Source organism: Bos mutus, chromosome 9, assembly GCF_027580195.1.
Source record: "Bos mutus isolate GX-2022 chromosome 9, NWIPB_WYAK_1.1, whole genome shotgun sequence".
Lineage (NCBI taxonomy): Eukaryota > Metazoa > Chordata > Mammalia > Artiodactyla > Bovidae > Bos > Bos mutus.
Window position 1 is genome coordinate 95,022,995 of NC_091625.1, and position 20,737 is coordinate 95,043,731.

A 20,737-nucleotide genomic window follows, 5' to 3' on the forward strand; every position below is an offset into this window, starting at 1 on the left:
ATGCCCTGCTGCTGGGACTTTCCTCACCAAGCAAGCTCTGAGTCAGGTCAAATAAAGATAAGCCCTTTAAAGAACTTATCCAGGGAGCTGCCAGACAGGTCACATACTGACAGATTTCTGGGGATGTGGCTTTTCTGGGGAGCTCTAGGCATGTTTAGCCCCTCCAGTGGCTGACAGGCTGCTGGTTTTCTCAGTTACCATGGTTTTGAGTCTGTTGGTTTTCAAGGTTATTGTGGAGCTGGGAAGAATGGGATGGGAATAGGGCAAATTAAAATGCCACAAAGCTGACTCTTTGGAGATTCAGCCACTTTTCTTGAATAAATGCTCTTCACTGTTCCAAGTCTTTGGTTAATTTCCAGAATTTTAAAAATGTTATTTTTTGACAAAAAAAAAATTTTTTTTTTGGCCTGTGTTCTTGTTGCTTTTATGGAGGAGCTGATTTTCAGAGGTCCCTACGCTACCAATTCCAGAGTCCTTCTTCCATAAACACTAATTTCTGTCCTGTGTTGTAAAGTAATCGTGTATTCAAGACCTGCTGAGCGATATTCAACTTTGGCCCCAGACTGCTATGCCTTTTGAGCTATCGATTTTCCCTGCTTTTCCATGTACCTTTTTCCCTAAGAAGTTTTAGCCTACAGTCTTCCCATAGTGGTCCCCGTCTCCTTGTTAATATGCTACTTCTAATATGCTGTGGGGCTAAAAAACAGCCACATTGGGTAGCGATGCTGGAATAGCTTTGGTTGGTCCATGGCAAAATGGCAACTCAGAAGTCACTTTGGCCTTCTCTCTCTTATGCTCTGAAAACGAGGTTTCTAGACACCTGAATTTAGAGGAAGTGAGTTGGTAATATCCAAATCAGGGGAGACAACGTTTCACAATACTCCTTGCTAAGTTTGATTATATCTATAGTAGTATACCTAATTCTGGGAAACATGTTTTAAGATGACTTTGACCAAACAGAAATTTCAAGGTAATAGTAACCAGGATGGAGAGTGGCCAAGTTCTGAAACTATTCTCTATGAGGAGTAGTTGGAATGACTGGTGGTACTTCATTGGGAGAAAGAAAAATCTGGGGAAAAAAAAGAAAAAAAACAAAAACAAAAACCCAAACTGTTGGAGTATAGGATAGGGCTGGTATGTAAACAAAATTATTCTGTCTCTCTCCACCATAATCATGCCAGTTGATTACAGGTTATAAACCAAAAGGCATAGGTTATAATGGGACAGGGGCTTCCCAGGTGGCACTTTTCCAGGTGGCAGGAGGTAAAGAACCCTCCTGCCAATGCAGGGGACATAAGAGATGTGGGTTTGATCCCTGGGTTGGGAAGATCCTCTGGAGGAGGGAGGGCATGGCGATCCACTCTAGTATTCTTGCTTGGAGGATCCTACGGACAGAGGAGCCTGGTGGGCTACAGTCCGTAAGGTTGCAAACAGTCAGATATGATTGAGGCGACTTAGCACGCATAACGGGACAGATTTTGACTCAGTGTAAAAGAAATTTCTAATAATGAGGATTGTGCAACAATGTACTTGAGTATTTACCATGTCTTGAGCCTGGGGAGACAAAACTATGTGAGAATTGCTGTTCTAGGGCAGCTTATATAGGGAAAGCCCCATCCTCAGTGACTAAACAAAGACCAAGTGACCACCTGTTAAGGATACTGTATTGGATAGGAGGCTGGATTATACGACAGCTAAGGTCTATTCTGACACTACCATTTTAAGGGTCTGAGATCTAGGGTGGAGTCCACTGCTACCCCTGTAGAGCTGGCAGATACCTGGGGCAAGATAAAATACTCAGTGTGAGTCTAGCTTCTCCAAGGAGTACAATATATTTTTGAACTCTTTTCTCTACCAAGGTCTCTTTATGGTCATTAAATTATGTTTGAAGTGGGAAGCAGGTTAATTTTGCTTTAGGGATTTACTGACACCTAGTGGTAAAACATAGGTACCAATATAATGTTAGGTATCCAATGCTAAGTCGCTTCAGTCGTGTCGGACTCTGTGCGACCCCATAGACGGCAGCCCACCAGGCTCCCCCGTCCCTGGGATTCTCCAGGCAAGAACACTGGAGTGGGTTGCCATTTCCTTCTCCAATGCATGAAAGTGAAAAGTGAAAGGGAAGTCGCTCAGTCGTGTCCGACTCTTAGCGACCCCCTGGACTGCAGCCTACCAGGCTCCTCTGTCCATGGGATTTTCCAGGCAAGAGTACTGGAGTGGGGTGCCATTGCCTTCTCCAATAGGTATCCAATAGGTATCCAAAATGTTAGAAGACCATCATATATAATCATTATCAAAAATAAAAATATATAACAATAAAATACATAATTTATGTTATAAATGCATATGGTAATAAAAATGTATTAGTATTTCAAATTTTATTTTCAAAAAGAATTTAAAATTCTTTAAATGTTATATTTTTATACTGAAATTTCAAACTTCAATATCTTGACTGATTTTATTTACAAGCAAACCTATAACCATTACTGTATCTTTTGTGTGTGTGCCTGTGTGCTCAGTTGTATCTGACTCTCTGCAGCCTCATAGACTGTAGCCTGGCAGGCTCTTCTCTGCATGGAATTTTCTAGGCAAGAATACTGGAGCAGGTGGCCATTTCCTCCTCCAGGGGTTCTTCCAGACCCAGGGATCGAATCTGCATCTCTTGTGTCTCCTGATTGGCAGGTGGATTCTTTACCACCAGCCGCCACCTGGGAAGCCAGTAATACCATATCTTTTAAGTCATATATTTCATTAATTATATTTTCAAGATTTAAGAAAAACAGAAAGTATCATCTAAATTATCAGTTTATTAAATTTTAATTTGTAAGTTGAAAGCACTAAAACAAAAAGGTAAATAGTTCCAATTCAAAGGGAGAATTATAGACATCAATCCAACAGCATTAACAGTAGTTTTTCATGATAGTGACACCTGATCTTTAACATTTTTGTTTGGGTCTCTGACTGTGAACAAACTTGGAAAAGGTTGGTTCTGGTTAGATCTTGGAGCTATGGCAAAAAAACAATAGGTACTAACTGGTCTATGGGGAAATTAAATGCATATTTGGGCTTTTTCAGAATGCCTTTATTTTTAAAATTTTATTTTTTTGGCCACATTGTGTGGTATATGGGATCTTAGTTCTCCAACCAGGGGTGGAACCTATGGCCCTGCACTGGGAGCTTGGAGTCTTAACCACTGGACGGCAAGGGAAGCCCCCAGAATGCTTTTACGCTAAATAAACTGAGATAAATGGCTATGGCTTTTGAGCTCGAGAATACATTAAAATTTATACAAATTTATAGCAATTTATAAAAATTGCTGTGATTCACCTACAAACAAAAGAAAAAAGGAGAATGTATCAGATTTTGCATAGTAAATAAAGCATATGAAAGCTATATCTAAAAGTTGTAGATTAAAAACTTAGCTGATATGATTGATACATTTTAACAACATTGACAAGTAAATGAAAGTTTTAAGGTGAGAAGAAATGAGCACGATTAACCTTCTGATGATTATACCATAGCGTTTTGCTATGCTATGCCACTTCTCCCACACCCGTTACAAGTTTTAGAGGAATTATCATCTCCAAATACGACTTCTTTCTGCAAGACCTCCGCTCTCCCATCTGCTTTCAAAATAAACCAGTTCTTTTCCCTAACTAAAGGGGCAACCTCCTTGCATGTGGTGAACTCAAGACCAGCTGGTCTGGCTCTGGTGTCTGCTGTTGACCATGCTGTACTGCTGAGTGACTTCCCAGGCCACACCAGCATTCCTCAGCTCTTAGTGTTAGCTGAAGACAGAAAGGACCAGAACTCCTAAGAAGAACATGAGCAAATGTGAGCACAGATAATTCAGTTTCCACTCAATATTTTTCTTTTTCTACAGATAATGTATCACCAGCTTCTCCACGTTTTTTTTTCACAGGGACAGTGTCCTAACCTCTTGATTATTTCTGTTTCTCTCTAGGATGGAATAGGCAGTTAAGCTTAACTAGCTTCAGTATGGGGGTCTACAGACTTAGGTTTCTTTAATAAACTGAATTAACTTATGGAATTATGGAACTCAGAATGAGAAGTTTAGCAAAGTATCTGCAAAGTGTTACTGTGAAGGAGGATTAGAATTGTAGAAGATAGTCAACCTTCACTCCATTTTGAAAGCATTCTTAAAATTAAAAAAAAAAAAAATTCTGGTCTTATCACCAAAATTAGTATCTTGTAAATCTTAGGATGATCCACCGAGGCTTCCCTGGTGGCTCAGTGGTAAAGAATCCACCTGCCAATGCAGGAGATGGGGATTGGATCCCTGGACTGGGAAGATCCCCTGGAGGAGGGCATGGCAACTCACTCTAGTATTTCTTGCCTGGGAAATCCCATGCAGAGAGAAGCCTGGCGGGCTCCAGTCCAAAGAGTTGGACACAACTGAGCAACTAAACAACAGCAGCAACAATAATCACAGACTGTTTAAGAAGATGGAACTAACTCAGCAATGAAAGGGGACAGATTGCATTTTTTAAAATGCTGTTAATTCAATAATTTATTTATTCTTTGTACCTCACAAAAGTGCAAGGTTGTTGAGAAGAAAAGGATAGTAGATTGGAAGGAAGGGGATCTGGGCTCCAGCTTTCATCCCATCACTTGCTAGGCTAGTCACTTTACCGAAAACCCCTTAGAATCCCTGAGCTGTGGTTTGTTCTCTCAGCCCTGCTTCGTTCAGCTCCACCGTGAGGCTGTAACTGCAGCCTCCTCGTGGTGCTCAGCACACAGCAGGCACTCAGTTAACACTTACTGACTGAACAGACCAATGACTGATTGAAAACGAAAATAGAAACATCATCACATCTACCTCAGAAGGGCTGCTCTGCCGTTAAAATGACGTAGGGATATAAAACGTGGGCAATTAGTTTGAGAATCATGAGAAGTGCTACCGAGACATACAGCGCAGTTCTTTTTACAAATGGAGAAAGATGTTCTTATGTATTTTTAATGCCACGTTTAAAAAGAAACTAAGGTAAATGTGTTAATGACTGCAAGCTATTTCAAACCAATACAGCTTATATATTTATAAATATTCTGAGAAAAATAGACTGTATCTATCTGAAGCCTCAGAAGACATCACTGATTAGAGATTAATATAACTTTCAGTTCAGTTCAGTCGCTCAGTCGTGTCTCTTTGCGACCCCATGGACTGCAGCATGCCAGGCCTCCCTGTCCATCACACCTCCCAGAGCTTGCTCAAACACACGTCCATTGAGTTGGTGATGCCATCCTCTGTTGTCCCCTTCTCCTCCTGCCTTCAATCTTTCCCAGCATCAGGGTCTTTTCAATGAGGCAGTTCTTTGCATCAGGTGGCCAAAGTATTGGAGCTTCAGCTTCAGCTTCAGCATCAGTCCTTCCAATGAATATTCAGGACTGATTTCCTTTAGGATTGACTAGTTGGATCTCCTTGCAGTCCAAGGGACTCTCAAGAGTGTTCTCCAGCACCACAGTTCAAAAGTATCAATTCTTCGGCACTCAGCTTTCTTTATGGTCCAACTCTCACATCCATATGTGACTAATGGAAAAACCAGAGCTTTGACTAGACGGACCTTTGTTGGCAAAGTAATATCTCTGCTTTTTAATACACTACCTAGGTTGGTCATAGCTTTTCTTCCAAAGAGCAAGCGTCTTTTAATTTCATGGCTGCAGTCACCATCTGCAGTGATTTTGGAGCCCAAGAGAATAAAGTCTGTCACTATTTCCATTGTTTCCCCATCTATTTGCCATGAAGTGATACGATCAGATGCCATGATCTTAGTTTTTTGAACATTGAGTTTTAAGCCAGAGTTTTATATCTCTAATATAACTTTAGAGGTAAAAAATATCTATGATTTTCAATTCACCAAACAAGTTCAGATTAAAAAATCAAATGGCAATTACCTATAATACAGTTGTATCTGACCACATTCAAAAAAAAACATTTATATGTACTGATGTTGAAAAGTCTAAGATAGACTGTTAGGTGAAAATGCAAGTACTATAACCCATATATTGCCAGATGTTCAAATCTTTATCTCCAGAAATATCTTTAAAAAGGCCTGGAGGGTACATAGAATGGATGGATGGATGACACAGGCTATCTGAGGAGGGATCTTTAGCTTCATTGGTATTGCCTGAAATTTTTTAATAGCAGGAATGTGAACAAAGAGATGAGAGCTTTACTTGAATACTGAAGATGGAACAGGTAAGTGTTTAACTTTATACAGACGAGGGTATATTTCTTGGTATTTGCAAGGAGAGAGCACTGTGGCTTTCAGGAACCCAACCTTGAGGGATTCCTGCTTGGGGTAAATTAAACAGTTTTTCTACAGAGAAGAAAAGCTCAGTGGCTAACAGAACTGGTATCTAATATTAAATATCATACTTACTGAAAAAAGAGAAAGAAACTACAAAACTAAAGAAAAATGTATTAACGATATGTAGTGGTCATGGGACAACTAAGGAAAAATATATTGGTTATATAGTGGTGATGGAAGGAGTAAGGAAACAAATATTAGTTATATATACTGGTAATAGGAAGCTTGAAATTAGACATAATTCTCATTAGAGTTACAGTATAGCTCCTAAAGAGTCTACTATTAAATAAATAAGGTTTCATTTAAAAAATTAGTTTTATTATTTCAACATATTTGATTTGCCCAGTCCATGAGACAAAAAGACACGCTGACTAAACACAACATAATTTCCATGAGCTGAGGGGACTCACGCATCATTACCTGATTGGCTGCAGTGCTGACTGGCTCCATGGCGCTGAGGCTCCCTCTATTGTGACAGCTCCTCCCTCTTGGAGGATTTCCTCATTTCTGTCAGTTCGTCATTTTCTTCTGTGAGCCGCCTCTCCTGGGACGACACTCTCTCCGCGTACCTTGCGTCGTACGGCGTTCTCTGTAGGGAGTCTCTGTCTGGAAGGGGTCTCTGGGCCTGGGATGCACCCTGATCCTGGGATTCAAAACCCACCAGGGGCTCTCTTGTTCCTCCGGGACCACCGAGTCCGTTCTCAGGCCTCACAGAGGCGTGCCTGCCCTCCTTCTGCTCATAGAGATTCAGTCTTCTCTCAACCACCTCACGAATCAACACTGAAAATTGTACGTACAGAAATCACTATGACTTTTCATATTTTAGGAGTTATAACACTTGCTTATAGATGAGTGTAAAATATTCACTAGGCCTTGTCCCTTCCCTGTATCATGACCTTTTATACAAAGTCAGCAATACATACCTTCTGTGCCACTTAATATGAATTCTATTCAATGCCTGTTTTAACAGAATATGATTTATAAAGTAGTACAGAAGATGTTAATTCTGATCAAATTATAAAAGAACCAAAAATAATACTGAAGGTAAAAATAGGTACCTTTGTTAAATGGCACCCCACTCCAATACCCTTGCCTGGAAAAATCCATGGATGGAGGAGCCTGGTATGCTACAGCCCATGGGGTCGCAAAGAGTCGGACACGACTGAGCGACTTCACTTCACTTTGCTAATAGAATTGATATACTGAAAATTTAAGAACCAAAACTGTAAAATTAACATCCTTTTTCTGTATGTTCTTTTTACTGAAAAATTTCAGAGGTGACTTTTCAATAATATAAAAGAACTTACTGTCAAAAAAAAAAAGAACTTACTGTCAAGCACCGTTCTTCCCACCATGCTGGACTCCATGGTTTTGTCAACTTCATTCATTAGCCACGGGAGGAATCCTATCTCAATATCTGTAATTTAAAAAGTTAACTTCATTAAGTGATTTTTATGAATCATTACAAACAGGAAGAATCTGTGCTTTCCCCTAACGTTACAGATATATCAGCCTTGTTTTCTTATTATAAAGTGTCAAACAGACTTGTACAATATCACTTGTGCTGTACAGTGTTCTCTCTATGTGGTCTGGTCCATTACGTTTCTATGAAGTATAAATGGTATTTGCAAAATTATGAGGCCTTCCCTGGAGTCAAAGCCTTCAGAACTGACTGTATAGGCACTGCGTGAGATGAAAAGAGCTGGGGTTATGGGGGATATCCATATGGGGATAGATATCCGGTCCATATTTCTTTCTACTCTCCAATGTTGTTTCTCAGTAAACATTCTAAAATCTTTGTAACACACCTCTTATTAGTAACGGTACTTTCTTAAAACAACTATAATTGATTTTAAAATTTGGCCCAGAGATAGAAAGATTCCCTGATAGCTCAGTTGGGAAAGAATCTGCCTGCGAAGCAGGAGATCCTAGTCTGATTCCTGGGTCAGGAAGTTCCGCTGGAGAAGGGACAGGCTACCCACTCCAGTATTCTTGGGCTTCCTGTGTGGCTTAGCTGGGAAAGAAAGATTCCAAGTCAAAATAAAAATGGGCACAACATGAACTCAAACCATTAGCAGGATGCTTATTGTAACAGTTAATCTAACAAAAGACCTCCAACAAACCTCTTTCAACGGGATCATAAAAGTAGCCACCATCCCGAAGGCTGTCAAAAACTGATGGGAGGAGGTCGGCCAGGTAACGCTGTGCAAATGCTCGGGCCGCGATCTTCTGCGAAGTCTCGTTATGCTTGTGAACCACCTGCCATTGCTGCTGCTTCCGACGTTCCTGCCCAGAGGAAAACACCATCACAGGTGGCTGTTCAGCTTTATGTCTTCCCCAGATACCGATTCTTATGAGTGGGAGAATCTGTACTTATATTTGTATCCAAAAATGGACAGCAAGGTGTCTATGATCAGTTCGTATTTTTCACTAAGACTTTAATGAATTTCAACAGCTAAGTAGATATTAAATTGAGAGGAGATGATGCTTAAGGTAAAATTCATTTCCTGATCCATTTTCAAGTAAAGTAATTTCAGGATATACATGTCTGACTGAAATCAAAGAATAATAATAGTTATCTGTATTTTTAATTAGTATTATAAAGTATTGCTGATATGAAAATTATAGTTGCTTAGACATCTTTGATTAAAAAACTCAGGCCAATAAACTGTCTCATTTATAATGATTCTTTGAATTTGTAAAGTTCTGAAAATTATAAAACCTTTTTGTTGCTGTTGCTATTTATAGATCAAATGAAATCTGTGAAGCTAATGAACTACCTTCTCTACTCCCATGCAGAAACGGGAACATTAATATATTTTCTAATTAGTCTACTTTCAAAGTTGAAGTAAATATAAATCTAGATGACTTGTATTCTTTGTTTTTTCATATTTCCTAATCAGATCAGATCAGATCAGTTGCTCAGTCGTGTCCGACTCTTTGCGACCCCATGAATCACAGCAGGCCAGGCCTCCCTGTCCATCACCAGCTCCCAGAGCTCACTCAGACTCACTCACCATTGAGTCAGTGATGCCATCCAGCCATCTCATCCTCTGTCGTCCCCTTCTCCTCCTGCCCCCAATCCCTCCCAGCATCAGAGTCTTTTCCAATGAGTCAACTCTTCGCATGAGGTGGCCAAAGTACTGGAGTTTCAGCTTTAGCATCATTCCCTCCAAAGAAATCCCAGGGCTGACCTCCTTCAGAAATGGACTGGTTGGATCTCCTTGCAGTCCAAGGGACTCTCAAGAGTCTTCTCCAACACCACAGTTCAAAAGCATCAAGTCTTCGGCACTCAGCCTTCTTCACAGTCCAACTCTCACATCCATACATGACCACAGGAAAAACCATAGCCTTGACTAGACGAACCTTTGTTGGCAAAGTCATGTCTCTCCTTTTCAATATGCTATCTAGGTTGGTCATAACTTTCCTTCCAAGGAGTAAGCGTCTTTTAATTTCATGGCTGCAGTCACCATCTGTAGTGATTTTGGAATCCCCCAAAATAAAGTCTGACACTGTTTCCATTGTTTCCCCATCTATTTCCCACGAAGTGGTGGGACCGAATGCCATGATCTTCGTTTTCTGAATGTTGAGCTTTAAGCCAACTTTTTCACTCTCCACTTTCACTTTCATCAAGAGGCTTTTTAGTTCCTCTTCACTTTCTGCCATAAGGGTGGTGTCATATGCATATCTGAGGTGATTGATATTTCTCCCGGCAATCTTGATTCCAACTTATGTTTCTCCCAGTCCAGCATTTCTCATGATGTACTCTGCATATAAGTTAAATAAACAGGGTGACAATATACAGCCTTGACGAACTCCTTTTCCTATTTGGAACCAGTCTGCTGTTCTATGTCCAGTTCTAACTGTTGCTTCCTGACCTGCATACAGATTTCTCAAGAGGCAGATCAGGTGGTCTGGTATTCCCATGTCTTTCAGAATTTTCCACAGTTTATTGTGATCCACACAGTCAAAGGCTTTGGCATAGTCGATAAAGCAGAAATAGATGTTTTTCTGGAACTCTCTTGCTTTTTCCATGATCCAGTGGATGTTGGCAATTTGATCTCTGGTTCCTCTGCCTTTTCTAAAACCAGCTTGAACATCAGGAAGTTCATGTTTCACATATTGCTGAAGCCTGGCTTGGAGAATTTTGAGCATTACTTTACTAGCGTGTGAGATGAGTGCAATTGTGCGGTAGTTTGAGCATTCTTTGGCATTGCCTTTCTTTGGGATTGGAATGAAAACTGACCTTTTCCAGTCCTGTGGCCACTGGAATCTTTCAGGATTTGAAATAGCTCAACTGGAATTCTATCATGTCCACTAGCTTTGTTCATAGTGATGCTTCCTAAAGCCCATTTGACTTCACATTCCAGGATGTCTGGCTCTAGGTCAGTGATCACACCATCATGATTATCTGGGTCGTGAAGATCTTTTTTGTACAGTTCTTCTGTGTATTCTTGCCATCTCTTCTTAGTATCTTCTGCTTCTGTTAGGTCCATACCATTTCTGTCCTTTATCGAGCTCATCTTTGCATGAAATGTTCCTTTGGTATCTCTGATTTTCTTGAAGAGATCCCTAGTCTTTCCCATTCTGTTGTTTTCCTCTATTTCTTTGCATTGATTGCTGAAGAAGGCTTTCTTATCTCTTCTTGCTATTCTTTGGAACTCTGCATTCAGATGCTTATATCTTTCCTTTTCTCCTTTGCTTTTTGCTTCTCTTCTTTTCACAGCTGTTTGTAAGTAAGATGGTAGGTGTTGCAAGAGGGCATCAGAGGGCAAACACACTGAAACCATACTCACAGAAAACTAGTCAGTCTAATCACACTAGGACCACAGCCTTGTCTAACTCAATGAAACTCAGCCATGCCCGTGGGGCAACCCAAGACGGGCGGGTCATGGTGGAGAGATTTGACAGAATGTGGTCCACTGGAGAAGGGAATGGCAAACCACTTCAGTATTCTTGCCTTGAGAACCCCATGAACAGTATGAAAAGGCAAAATATTCCTAATAGTAAATAATATATATTATAAAAAATGAAGAATACAAGTCTGTGGGGAGCCGGTGAGGCATTCCACTCGTGACAAAGGTCATGAGGAAGGAGGCTCGGCATACGCAAAGGCGGGATCGAGCCTCAGGAGTCCCCCCGGATATTCTCGAGCATTTTCCCCCAAAAAACCAGAGTCTGCCTACTTTATTGCTTTGTGCTCTCACCTCTGACTTTACTGGGGGCTGTCCCCTACCACCATCTCTCTCTCTCTGTCAAAGAGTTAACTTACAGCTCCAATTAATAAAGTTCCTGGGCAATTAGGAGTGTTTAAATCCAAACCCCTCTGATGGCTCTCTAACTCACCTGACAAGTTTACCCGGACTCCTGCAGCTATGCATACGATTGTTTACAGTCTCCCAGCCTCCAGAGGCATGGGAAGCTTAAGATATTCAAATAGCTTAGAGCCTCTCAGAGAGTTAAAACTGTCAGAATAAACTAGTAAAGGATTTCATTGATGAGTCAATGCTTGTTGCCAAGTTTTCACATCCCCTGAATTGTATCCTTGAATATGTATCAATTAATAGTGGGTATGTAGAAAAAATAAGTAGTGGCCTTGGTGTTAGTAACTTTAGACCCTTAAGGTAATAAATTCTTTCTTTGTTGTAAACCCATTACACATCCGCCCTATAGGAATGCAATTTTATCTTTGGAAGATGGTGCCAAACCTTGAAATAATTACTCTTAGAGAAAGTAAGTCTTTGTTGATAAGTCCTTGAGTCATAAAATGTTAGTAGGCCTTTTGGCCAGAAGATGATGTAAATCACCTAAACCATTTGTATACGATACATTTGCAGGAAAGAAACCTTGGTTTTTGATAAGAACCAAAGACTGCTGACTTTGCATCCCCTATTATCCTCTATGTGTAACTTAGGGTATAAAAGCCCCTGTTAAAAATAAAGCTATGGGCCTTGTTCACCAGCTTGGTCTCCCCATGTCATTCTTCTCTTTAACTTCCAGCTGAGTCTCCATCTGAGCTGGAACCCACCACGCTTACTAATTATGCCTGGGCTTCTAAGACCCACTCGAGAAGGTGTCTAGGTGAGACACCTTCCGCTATTCGAGAGGGCGCCCATGCCTACGTAAGTGGTGCAAACTTCTTGTCTTGAAGTTTTATTGGTCTCCCGCGTAAACCAAGCTACTCAGCTTCTTTTCTCCACTGAATTTTCCTACTGAGCTATCCTCATTCTATTGTTCTCTATATCTCTAATTAGCATATAAATAGTCGCCTAGGCCGTCTCTCCTTCGAATACCCTGGATCAGCTGGGGCTGGTCCCCGGCACAAGTCATTCAGATTTATATTTGCTTAAACTTTGAAAATATTTCCTAATAGTAAGTAAGGGCTTCCCAGGTGGCTCAGTGGTAAAGAATCTAACTGATCAGCAGGAGACGTGGGTTCAATTCCTGGGTCAGGAAGGTCCCCTGGAGGAGGAAATGGCAACCCACTCCAGTACTCTTGCCTGAGATATTCCTTGGACAAAGGACCCTGACAGGCTGCAGTCCAAGTCAGACACGACTGAGCACGCACACACCACCAAACAGTAAATAAACAAATTTAACTTTTCTTTGATAAAAACTTCACCAATTATTTCAACAAAGCTGATTTTGTTAGGATTCACCTTATACTTGTGAACATACAATCGTGCATTTGCACAATCCTTATCAACAGACCCGTGCTCTTTACAAAGTTACTCATTTTGGAGGAAAACTGAAAGTCCATCTGACTAGGTTTGGAGTAGAATGTTCTGACAACTCAGCTATTCGTGTGGGAAGGTAGACTCTGAGCCCTTTCAGGTGTTTGGAAACCCTTTATCATTTATCCACAGACTTGCCTGGTGGCTCAGACAGTGTCTGTCTACAATGCGGGAGACCTGGGTTTGATCCCTGGGTTGGGAAGATCCCCTGGAGAAGGAAACAGCAACCCACTCCAGTACTCTTGCCTGGAAAATCCCATGGACGGAGAATCCTGGTAGGCTACTGTCCATGGGGTCGCAAAGAGCCGGACAGGACTGAGCGACTTCACTTTCACTTTATCATTTATCATCCAGTGTTTAACGCAGGGTGAGTTATTGCCATCCCCAGACAGATTCTTATTAAACTGTACCGAGCCTAGTGCTTCCTAACCAGAGGTTTGTGGCGTATTTAATGATTGGATTCTACAACTTTTCTTATTAAAGGTTCTAAAAACCTTATAATCTGAAGAAATATTCTGTAAAGACTCAGATAGTAGGTGTATTTGTAAGGGTGTGGAGCAGAGCCAGTCACTGAGAAAAAGACCCAGAATTCTTTCCAGATCCTCTTTCTTACTCTCCATCTACCCAAATACACTCCACTTTTTCCTGCCACCTTTTCTGCCATTGATTTTTGGCAAACTGATGTTATTTCTTCTCCAGGACTCTTGATATTTAAGAGTGCCTTTCATTGGGACATATGTAATTTAAATTGTGACCTGTAGGAATTTTGGGGAACTCTATTTAGGTTGTTGGTGTTATTTAGTCCGACTCTTTGCAACCCCATAGACTGTAGCCTGCCAGGCCTCCTCTCTCCATGGGATTTCCCAGGGAAGAATATTGGAGTGGGCTGCCATTTCCTTCTCTAGGAGTAGAACCTCGGTTGCCTGCACTGGCAGGCAGATTCTTTACTGTTGAGCCACCTGGGAAGTCCATCTCTATTTAGATACATCTATGTAAACTGGAATTTTAAAAACGTAATTGTTCATGAAAGATCGGTGATCTATAGGAGAGACCTGAACAACAAACATGTCTTTTCTAACAAGTTTGCCAAGACCTCTTAGCTCTACATGTGATTTTGAACATAATCTGTTAAGTAACCGAAATCTGTCTGAGAGAGAAAACGAAAATTCTCTACTTTTTCCTCCCGGTGTCGCCTCTCCTGCTCTTCAAGTCGCTGGACTTCAGCAAGCTCGATGTTGCGAAGCTCTTCATATGCGTACTGACTGGCCCGCAGGTTCGCCAACTCTTCTTCTTCCATCACTTCCAGAAGAGACTGCTCGATGGTCTTTCCCACCAAAACTTCTAACATTGGTTTAACTTCAAGATCAAAGTCAAACAGCTTAAACACACAAAACAAATTTAAAATTTTAATCATGGACCAAAGGCTCAATGAAAAAAATATCCCATAAGAGCAGCAATAAGTAACAGGATACTACTTGTTGAGGGTCTTCTGTGTGCCAGACAATGAGCTGGTACTTTACCGTTTCTAACCTTCAAGACAGCCCAAAAGGCACAGGGGCTCTTTACAGGCAAAAACTGATAGGAGCAAAGTTATAAAAAGATCTATTCAATCATCAGAATGAACCTTCATTCTCAATGATTTTCCAATAAAACTCTAAACCCAAGGGAAATATCTTTGTCTGTCTTGTTCTCCATCTTTTCTGCTTGATTTTTATTGGTTGTTTTGATAACAGTTTGAAGAACAAAGGAACAAGAATGATGGATACTTTGGTGATTCATCTCTAGGATTTAGAGGCAAAGATCGTCTTCTGTATAGATTATGAAGACTAATTTTATTTCCTAATTCAATGACAGTACTTTCGAATTCCTTCGCATTTTAAATCTCACTTAAGTCATTATGCACACTGCCTTCTCTTCTTCAGTTTCGTAAACTGGCCTGTATTCATGTATTCCACACTGATATAAAAATTAATTATTTTAGGACTTTTTTCCTAACACAGAGAATTATCTTCATAAAACTTATATAATCAACAAGCAACTAGCAGTGGAACCTTTCACACCAGAGATATTATTTTTCCTCATTTGGTACAAATCTACCTTATGTTCATCCATTAAGCAAGTATGCAAACACACAAAAATTAAATATATAAATATTCTAAACACATTTCTAAAATTTTTTATTTCTGATCAGCAAAGAGGGAAAATCAGATCATGGCATTTAATTTTTTTTTTAAAGACTAAAAAGTAAAAGATCATGATATTTAAAAATATTTCTGGGTAGCTCAGGATAAAACCATACACCATTTGGAAGGAAATGCAGTAAGTATTTAGAATCTTCCTGACTGTGAAGTGGTTTGCACTTATGTTAAGGTTTTAATTAAACCTCACTCTTTATAAAGAAGACAGAGAGAAGTCTAATAATGTACTATACCTCTCCTTCTAGAATTTCGGTGGCCACATCTTTGCCAGTTTTGGCAGGAATAAAGAGTGGTGTTGGTGGTTTGTCCAAAAATGCATCTGTTTGGCACTCCATATCAACTTCTATTATGCGGTCAGCAATTTCTTCAAGGTATAATTCTAAGAGAACACCATATACATTGAGTTTGAAATTCTGGTCTTTTTCAAGAATTTGAAACTACAGCCCCTTCAAAACAGAAATGAATGGATCAGAATATAAGTCTTGAAATAAAGGTGCTCAAATGTGGGGTTCAATCCACATAGTGTACTAAGCATTTTTATATATTTGGAAGACCACAGAGTCAGTCAGGCTAGAACATTTACTAAATGTTGAGAGATCACCGAGCTTTGTATTTGAAACGGGCTTCCCTGTGGCTCAGCTGGTGAAGAACCTGCCTGCAATGCGGGAGACCTGGGCTTGATCCCTGGGTTGGAAAGATCCCCTGGAGAAGGGAAAGGCTACCCACTCCAGTATTCTGTCCTGGAAAATTCCATGGACAGCCCATGGGGTCGCAAAGAGTCAAACATGACTGAGCGACTTTAACTTTGTATTTGAAAACAGAACTAAAGAATGTGAACCTATAGATGTATATACAACACAAAACATAACATGGGATGGAAAGTTGACGAGCCAGCCATGTGACAAGTCTTAAGATAATCAATGTTCAAAGGTTTGAAAATTCCTGGACATGTAAAAAAACTACGCATCACATCATTGTGTTATGGACGTTCTCTCTAGCCTACATATCATAAACAGATATAGGAAAACAAATTTCACCTTGGGAATAATTTACATGAGGCAAGGGCAGTATGGCATCATGCAAAGAACATGAGAACTGGAGTCAGCTGTTGAACATAGGACCTAGCGATTACATCCTCTTTGGGTCTTGGTTTCTTTATCTGCAAAAGGGATCATGGTTATCAGTCACCTACAGTCTGCATAATAATAAAGGAGACACAGGTAAAGGACCTGTGTCTCTGAGACACAGGAAGTACTCAACAAAAAGTGGCTGCTATTCTATCACTTCATATTCTGACGGTATAAGTAAAGACTAAAATTTAGCTCTTACAGAATTACAACTATATTGGCTAATCACAGACATGTACTTATTCTAGACTTGGTCTCAAGGTAGGAAAAAGCTTGGAATGGTCCTCAACCTTTTGTCCTTACTATCCAGAAATATCTCTGGTTATGTCCAAGGAAAACATCAAGTATTGCTTGACGACCAAGAGTCTGTCAACAACACAGCTGGACCTTATGGGTCCAGGTAAACCCCCACAGCTGACGACAGTCAGATAAGTAGGAAAAGCCTGGCACTAGCCTAGGAACGGAGAAGGCAATGGCACCCCACTCCAGTACTTCTGCCTAGAAAATCCCATGGACGGAGGAGCCTGGTAGGCTGCAGTCCAGGGGGTCGCTAAAGTCGGACATGACTGAGCGACTTCCCTTTCACTTTTCATTTTCATGCATTGGAGAAGGAAATGGCAATCCATTCCAGTGTTCTTGCCTGGAGAATCCCAGGGACGGGGGAGCCTAGTGGGCTGCCATCTATGGGGTCCCACAGAGTCGGACACAACTGAAGCGACTTAGCAGCAGCAGCAGCAGCCTAGGAGAGCCTGTGTGGCCCTGGGGAGGATGCAAAGGAATGGAGAACAAAAGGAGCTAGAAGAAGAGGCCATGGTGAGAGAGGTGGGGGACTCAGATCTAAACAGGTTTGTTCTGTGCTGTGCTTAGTCACTCAGTCGTGTCCAACTCTTTGCGACCCATGGACTGTAGCCTGCCAGGCTCCTCTGTCCACGGGAATTCTCCAGGCAGGAATACTGGAGTGGGTTGCCATGCCCTCCTCCAGGGGATCTTCCCAACCCAGGTATCAAACACAGGTCTCCTGCGTTGCAGGTGGATTCTTTACAATCTGAGCCACCAGCGAAGCCCAAGAATACTGGAATGGGTAGCCTATCCCTTCTCCAGGGGAACTTCTGGATCCAGGAATCGAAGTGGAGTCTCCTGCTTTGCAGGCGGATTCTTTACCAGCTGAGCTACCCAGGAAGCCCCGGGATTAGTAAAGCTTGGACTAATAACCCACATTTTCAGATATGCAGTTTTCAGATATTCAGTAAATGGGTTTACTTCTCTCAAAAGACAGAATACCAAAATAAAACTATACTGCTCTCCACCTTCCACGAGTCCAAGAGTGATTCATCTTGGGCTATGAAAAGCAGGAAATACTCCCAGTTGGAGAACAGCATTTGTGAAAAGGTCTGAGAGAATTAATTTGGTCCTTATATTCTTTTTTAAAAAAATCGCCACGTCACATTTTCAGCCGTACCCAATATAATAACAATATTCAGTCTATGAGTTTGTTTACTAAACGGACTTCTTCTACCACGTGACAGGGAAATACTAGATGGCATAACAGATACGTTAATATGAAAGTCAAACAAAATGAACTGACTCAGAAAACCATACACTCTGAGGAGCCACCAAGCCGTGGGCCCACATACCTGTCTGCACGTCCACATGTTTCCTGCCTTCCACAGGTTCGGGTGTACGCGGTCTGAGCTGTTCTTGGGCTCGTTTTCTGGCAAAAGCCCTCCTCCTAGCCTGCTGCTGTCTCTGAATCTCTACAGGATCAGGCTGCCCAGGCTGAATGACAGAAAAGGCTTATAAAACTTAGGAAATATTTCTCAAGGTGTATAGGAGTGCTTCTCCAAACCAATTCCTGGGTGGCATGAAGGCACCCGTCACAGAGCACGTCCTGCTCATCGGTGACTTGGTGATTAAAAATTCACCTGAAATTTGTCAGGCAATTACAAAGGTATCTGGTAAAACACATAAAAGTAACTTCAAAGTATGACCATTAACCAGAATAAAATGGGTGCAGAATCCCAAATAATAAACTGTTTTTCCTCATTCAAGGATTTTTTTTACCATGAACTCCTCTGATGCCTAGTAAACTGAGGTAACCATTCAGTCACAATAGATTTTAATGTGTAGTTAAGAAATTGAAAACCACTTGAATTTTTTTTTAGCCTAATTTCATGACAGAATTTCCATAAAAAATACATTAGCTCACAAAGAAAACAACTTTAGTCCGAACAAAGCCTGTTCAAGTACACAAACAACAGATGACTAAGGGATTAAAGGAGGCAAAGGGCAAAGGAGAAAAGGAAAGATATACCCATTGGAATGCAGAGTTCCAAAGAACAGCAAGGAGAGGTAAGAAAGCCTTCCTCGGTGATCAATGCAAAGAAATAGAGGAAAACAATAGAATGGGAAAGGCAGAGATCTCTTCAAGAAATTAGACATACCAACAGAACATTTCATGCAAAGATGGGCACAATAAAGGACAGAAAAGGTATCGACCTAACAGAAGCAGAAGATATTCAGAAGAGGTGGCAAGAATACACAGAAGAACTGTACAAAAAAGATCTTCATGACCCAGATAACCACGATGGTGTGATCACTCACCTAGAGCCAGACATCCTGGAATGCGAAGTCAAGTGGACCTTAGGAAGCATCACTACAATCAAAACTAGTAGAGGTGATGGAATTCCAGTTGAGCTAATTCAAATCCTAAAAGATGATGGTGTGAAAGTGCTGCACTCAATATGCCAGGAAATTTGGAAAACTCAGCAGTGGCCACAGGACTGGAAAAGGTCAGTTTTCATTCCAATCCCAAAGAAAGGCAATGCTAAAGAATGTTCAAACTACTGCACAATTACACTCATCTCATGCTAGTAAATGCTCAAAACTCTCCAAGCCAGGCTTCAAAAGTACATGAACTGTGAACTTTCAGATGTTCAAGTTGGATTCAGAAAAGGCAGAGGAACCAGAGATCAAATTGCCAACATGCACTGATCATCAAAAAAGCAAGAGAGTTCCAGAAAAACATCTACTTCTGCTTTACTGACTATGCCAAAGGCTTTGACTGTGTGGTTCACAACAAACTGGGAAATTCTGAAAGAGATGGGAATACCAGATCACCTGACCTGACTCCTGAGAAATCTATATGCAGGTCAAGAAGCAACAGTTAGAACTGGACATGGAACAACAGACTGGTTCCAAATCGGGAAAGGAGTACATCAAAGTGGTATATTGTCACCCTGCTAATTTAATTTATATGCAAAGTACATCATGCGAAATGCCGGGCTGGATGAAGCACAAGCTGGAATCAAGATTGCCAGGAGAAATATCAATAACCTCAGATATGCGGATGACACCACCCTTATGGTAGAAAGTGAAGATGAACTAAAAAGCCTATTGATGAAAGTGAAAGAGGAGAGTGAAAAAGTTTGCTTAAAACTCAACATTCAGAAAACTAAGATCATGGCATCCAGTCCCATCACTTCATGGCAAATAGATGGGGAAACAATGTAAACAGTGACAGACTTTACCTTTTTGGGCTCCAAAATCACTGCAGATGGTGACTGCAGCCATGAAATTAGAAGACACTTGCTCCTTGGAAGAAAAGGTATGACCAACCTAGATGGTATATTAAAAAGCAGAGACATTACTTTGCCAACAAAGGTCCATCTAGTCAAAGCTATGGTTTTTCCAGTAGTCATGTGTATGGATGTGAGAGTTGGACTATAAAGAAAGCTGAGTGAAAAGAATTGATGCTTTTGAACTGTGGTGCTGGAGAAGACTCTTGAGAGTCCCAAGGAGATCCAACCAGTCAATCCTAAAGGAAATCAGTCCCTAATATTCACTGGAAGGGCTGATGCTGAAGCTCCAATACTTTGGCCACCTGATGCAAAGAACTGACTTATTGGAAAAGACCCTGATCATGGGAAAGATTGAAGGCGGGAGGAGAAGGGGACGACAGAGGATGAGATGGTTGGATGGCATCACCAACTCTATGGACATGAGTTTGAGTAAGCTCCGGGATTTGGTGATGGACAGGGAAGCCTGGCATGGTGCAGTCCATGGGATTGCAATGAGTTGGACACGACTGAGTGACTGAACTGAACCAAACCACTTTTCAGTGCACAGTTCAGGGGCATTAAGTACACTCACGTTGCGCAACCACTACCACCGTTGATCTCCAGAACTTTTTTCATTCTGTGAAACTGAAACTCCGTACTCATTAAATAACACTTCTCTATTCCTCCATTCCCTGCCAACCACTATCTGGCTTATATTTTGCATACATTTTTTTTCCCCTTTCATTTTTCTAGCAATCCATCCTTATTTCATAAATGTTTTAGTCTGTAACA

At 41.0% G+C, this 20,737-nt stretch overlaps 1 protein-coding gene across 4 annotated transcripts in view; it reads right to left on the bottom strand.

Annotated features, from left to right (window-relative positions):
- Positions 1-20,737, bottom strand: part of RSPH3 (radial spoke head 3) — a 43,223-nt gene that overhangs the window by 19,008 nt on the left and 3,478 nt on the right. For 2 of the 4 annotated variants that reach the window (XR_011465432.1, XM_070376970.1), the window contains exons 3-8: positions 18,023-18,164; positions 15,495-15,640; positions 14,238-14,441; positions 8,453-8,615; positions 7,660-7,746; positions 6,750-7,109 (exon numbers count right to left, since the gene is read on the bottom strand). Coding sequence is in view for 3 of the 4 variants with exons in the window: in XM_070376970.1 (XP_070233071.1) it covers positions 6,796-7,109; positions 7,660-7,746; positions 8,453-8,615; positions 14,238-14,441; positions 15,495-15,640; positions 18,023-18,164 (1,056 nt within the window). In the remaining variant the exon portion in view is untranslated. Of the gene's footprint in view, positions 1-2,789; positions 7,110-7,659; positions 7,747-8,452; positions 8,616-14,237; positions 14,442-15,494; positions 15,641-18,022; positions 18,165-20,737 lie in introns of those variants that run through there. The other 2 variants (XM_070376971.1, XM_005900384.3) reach the window with 2 other exon arrangements.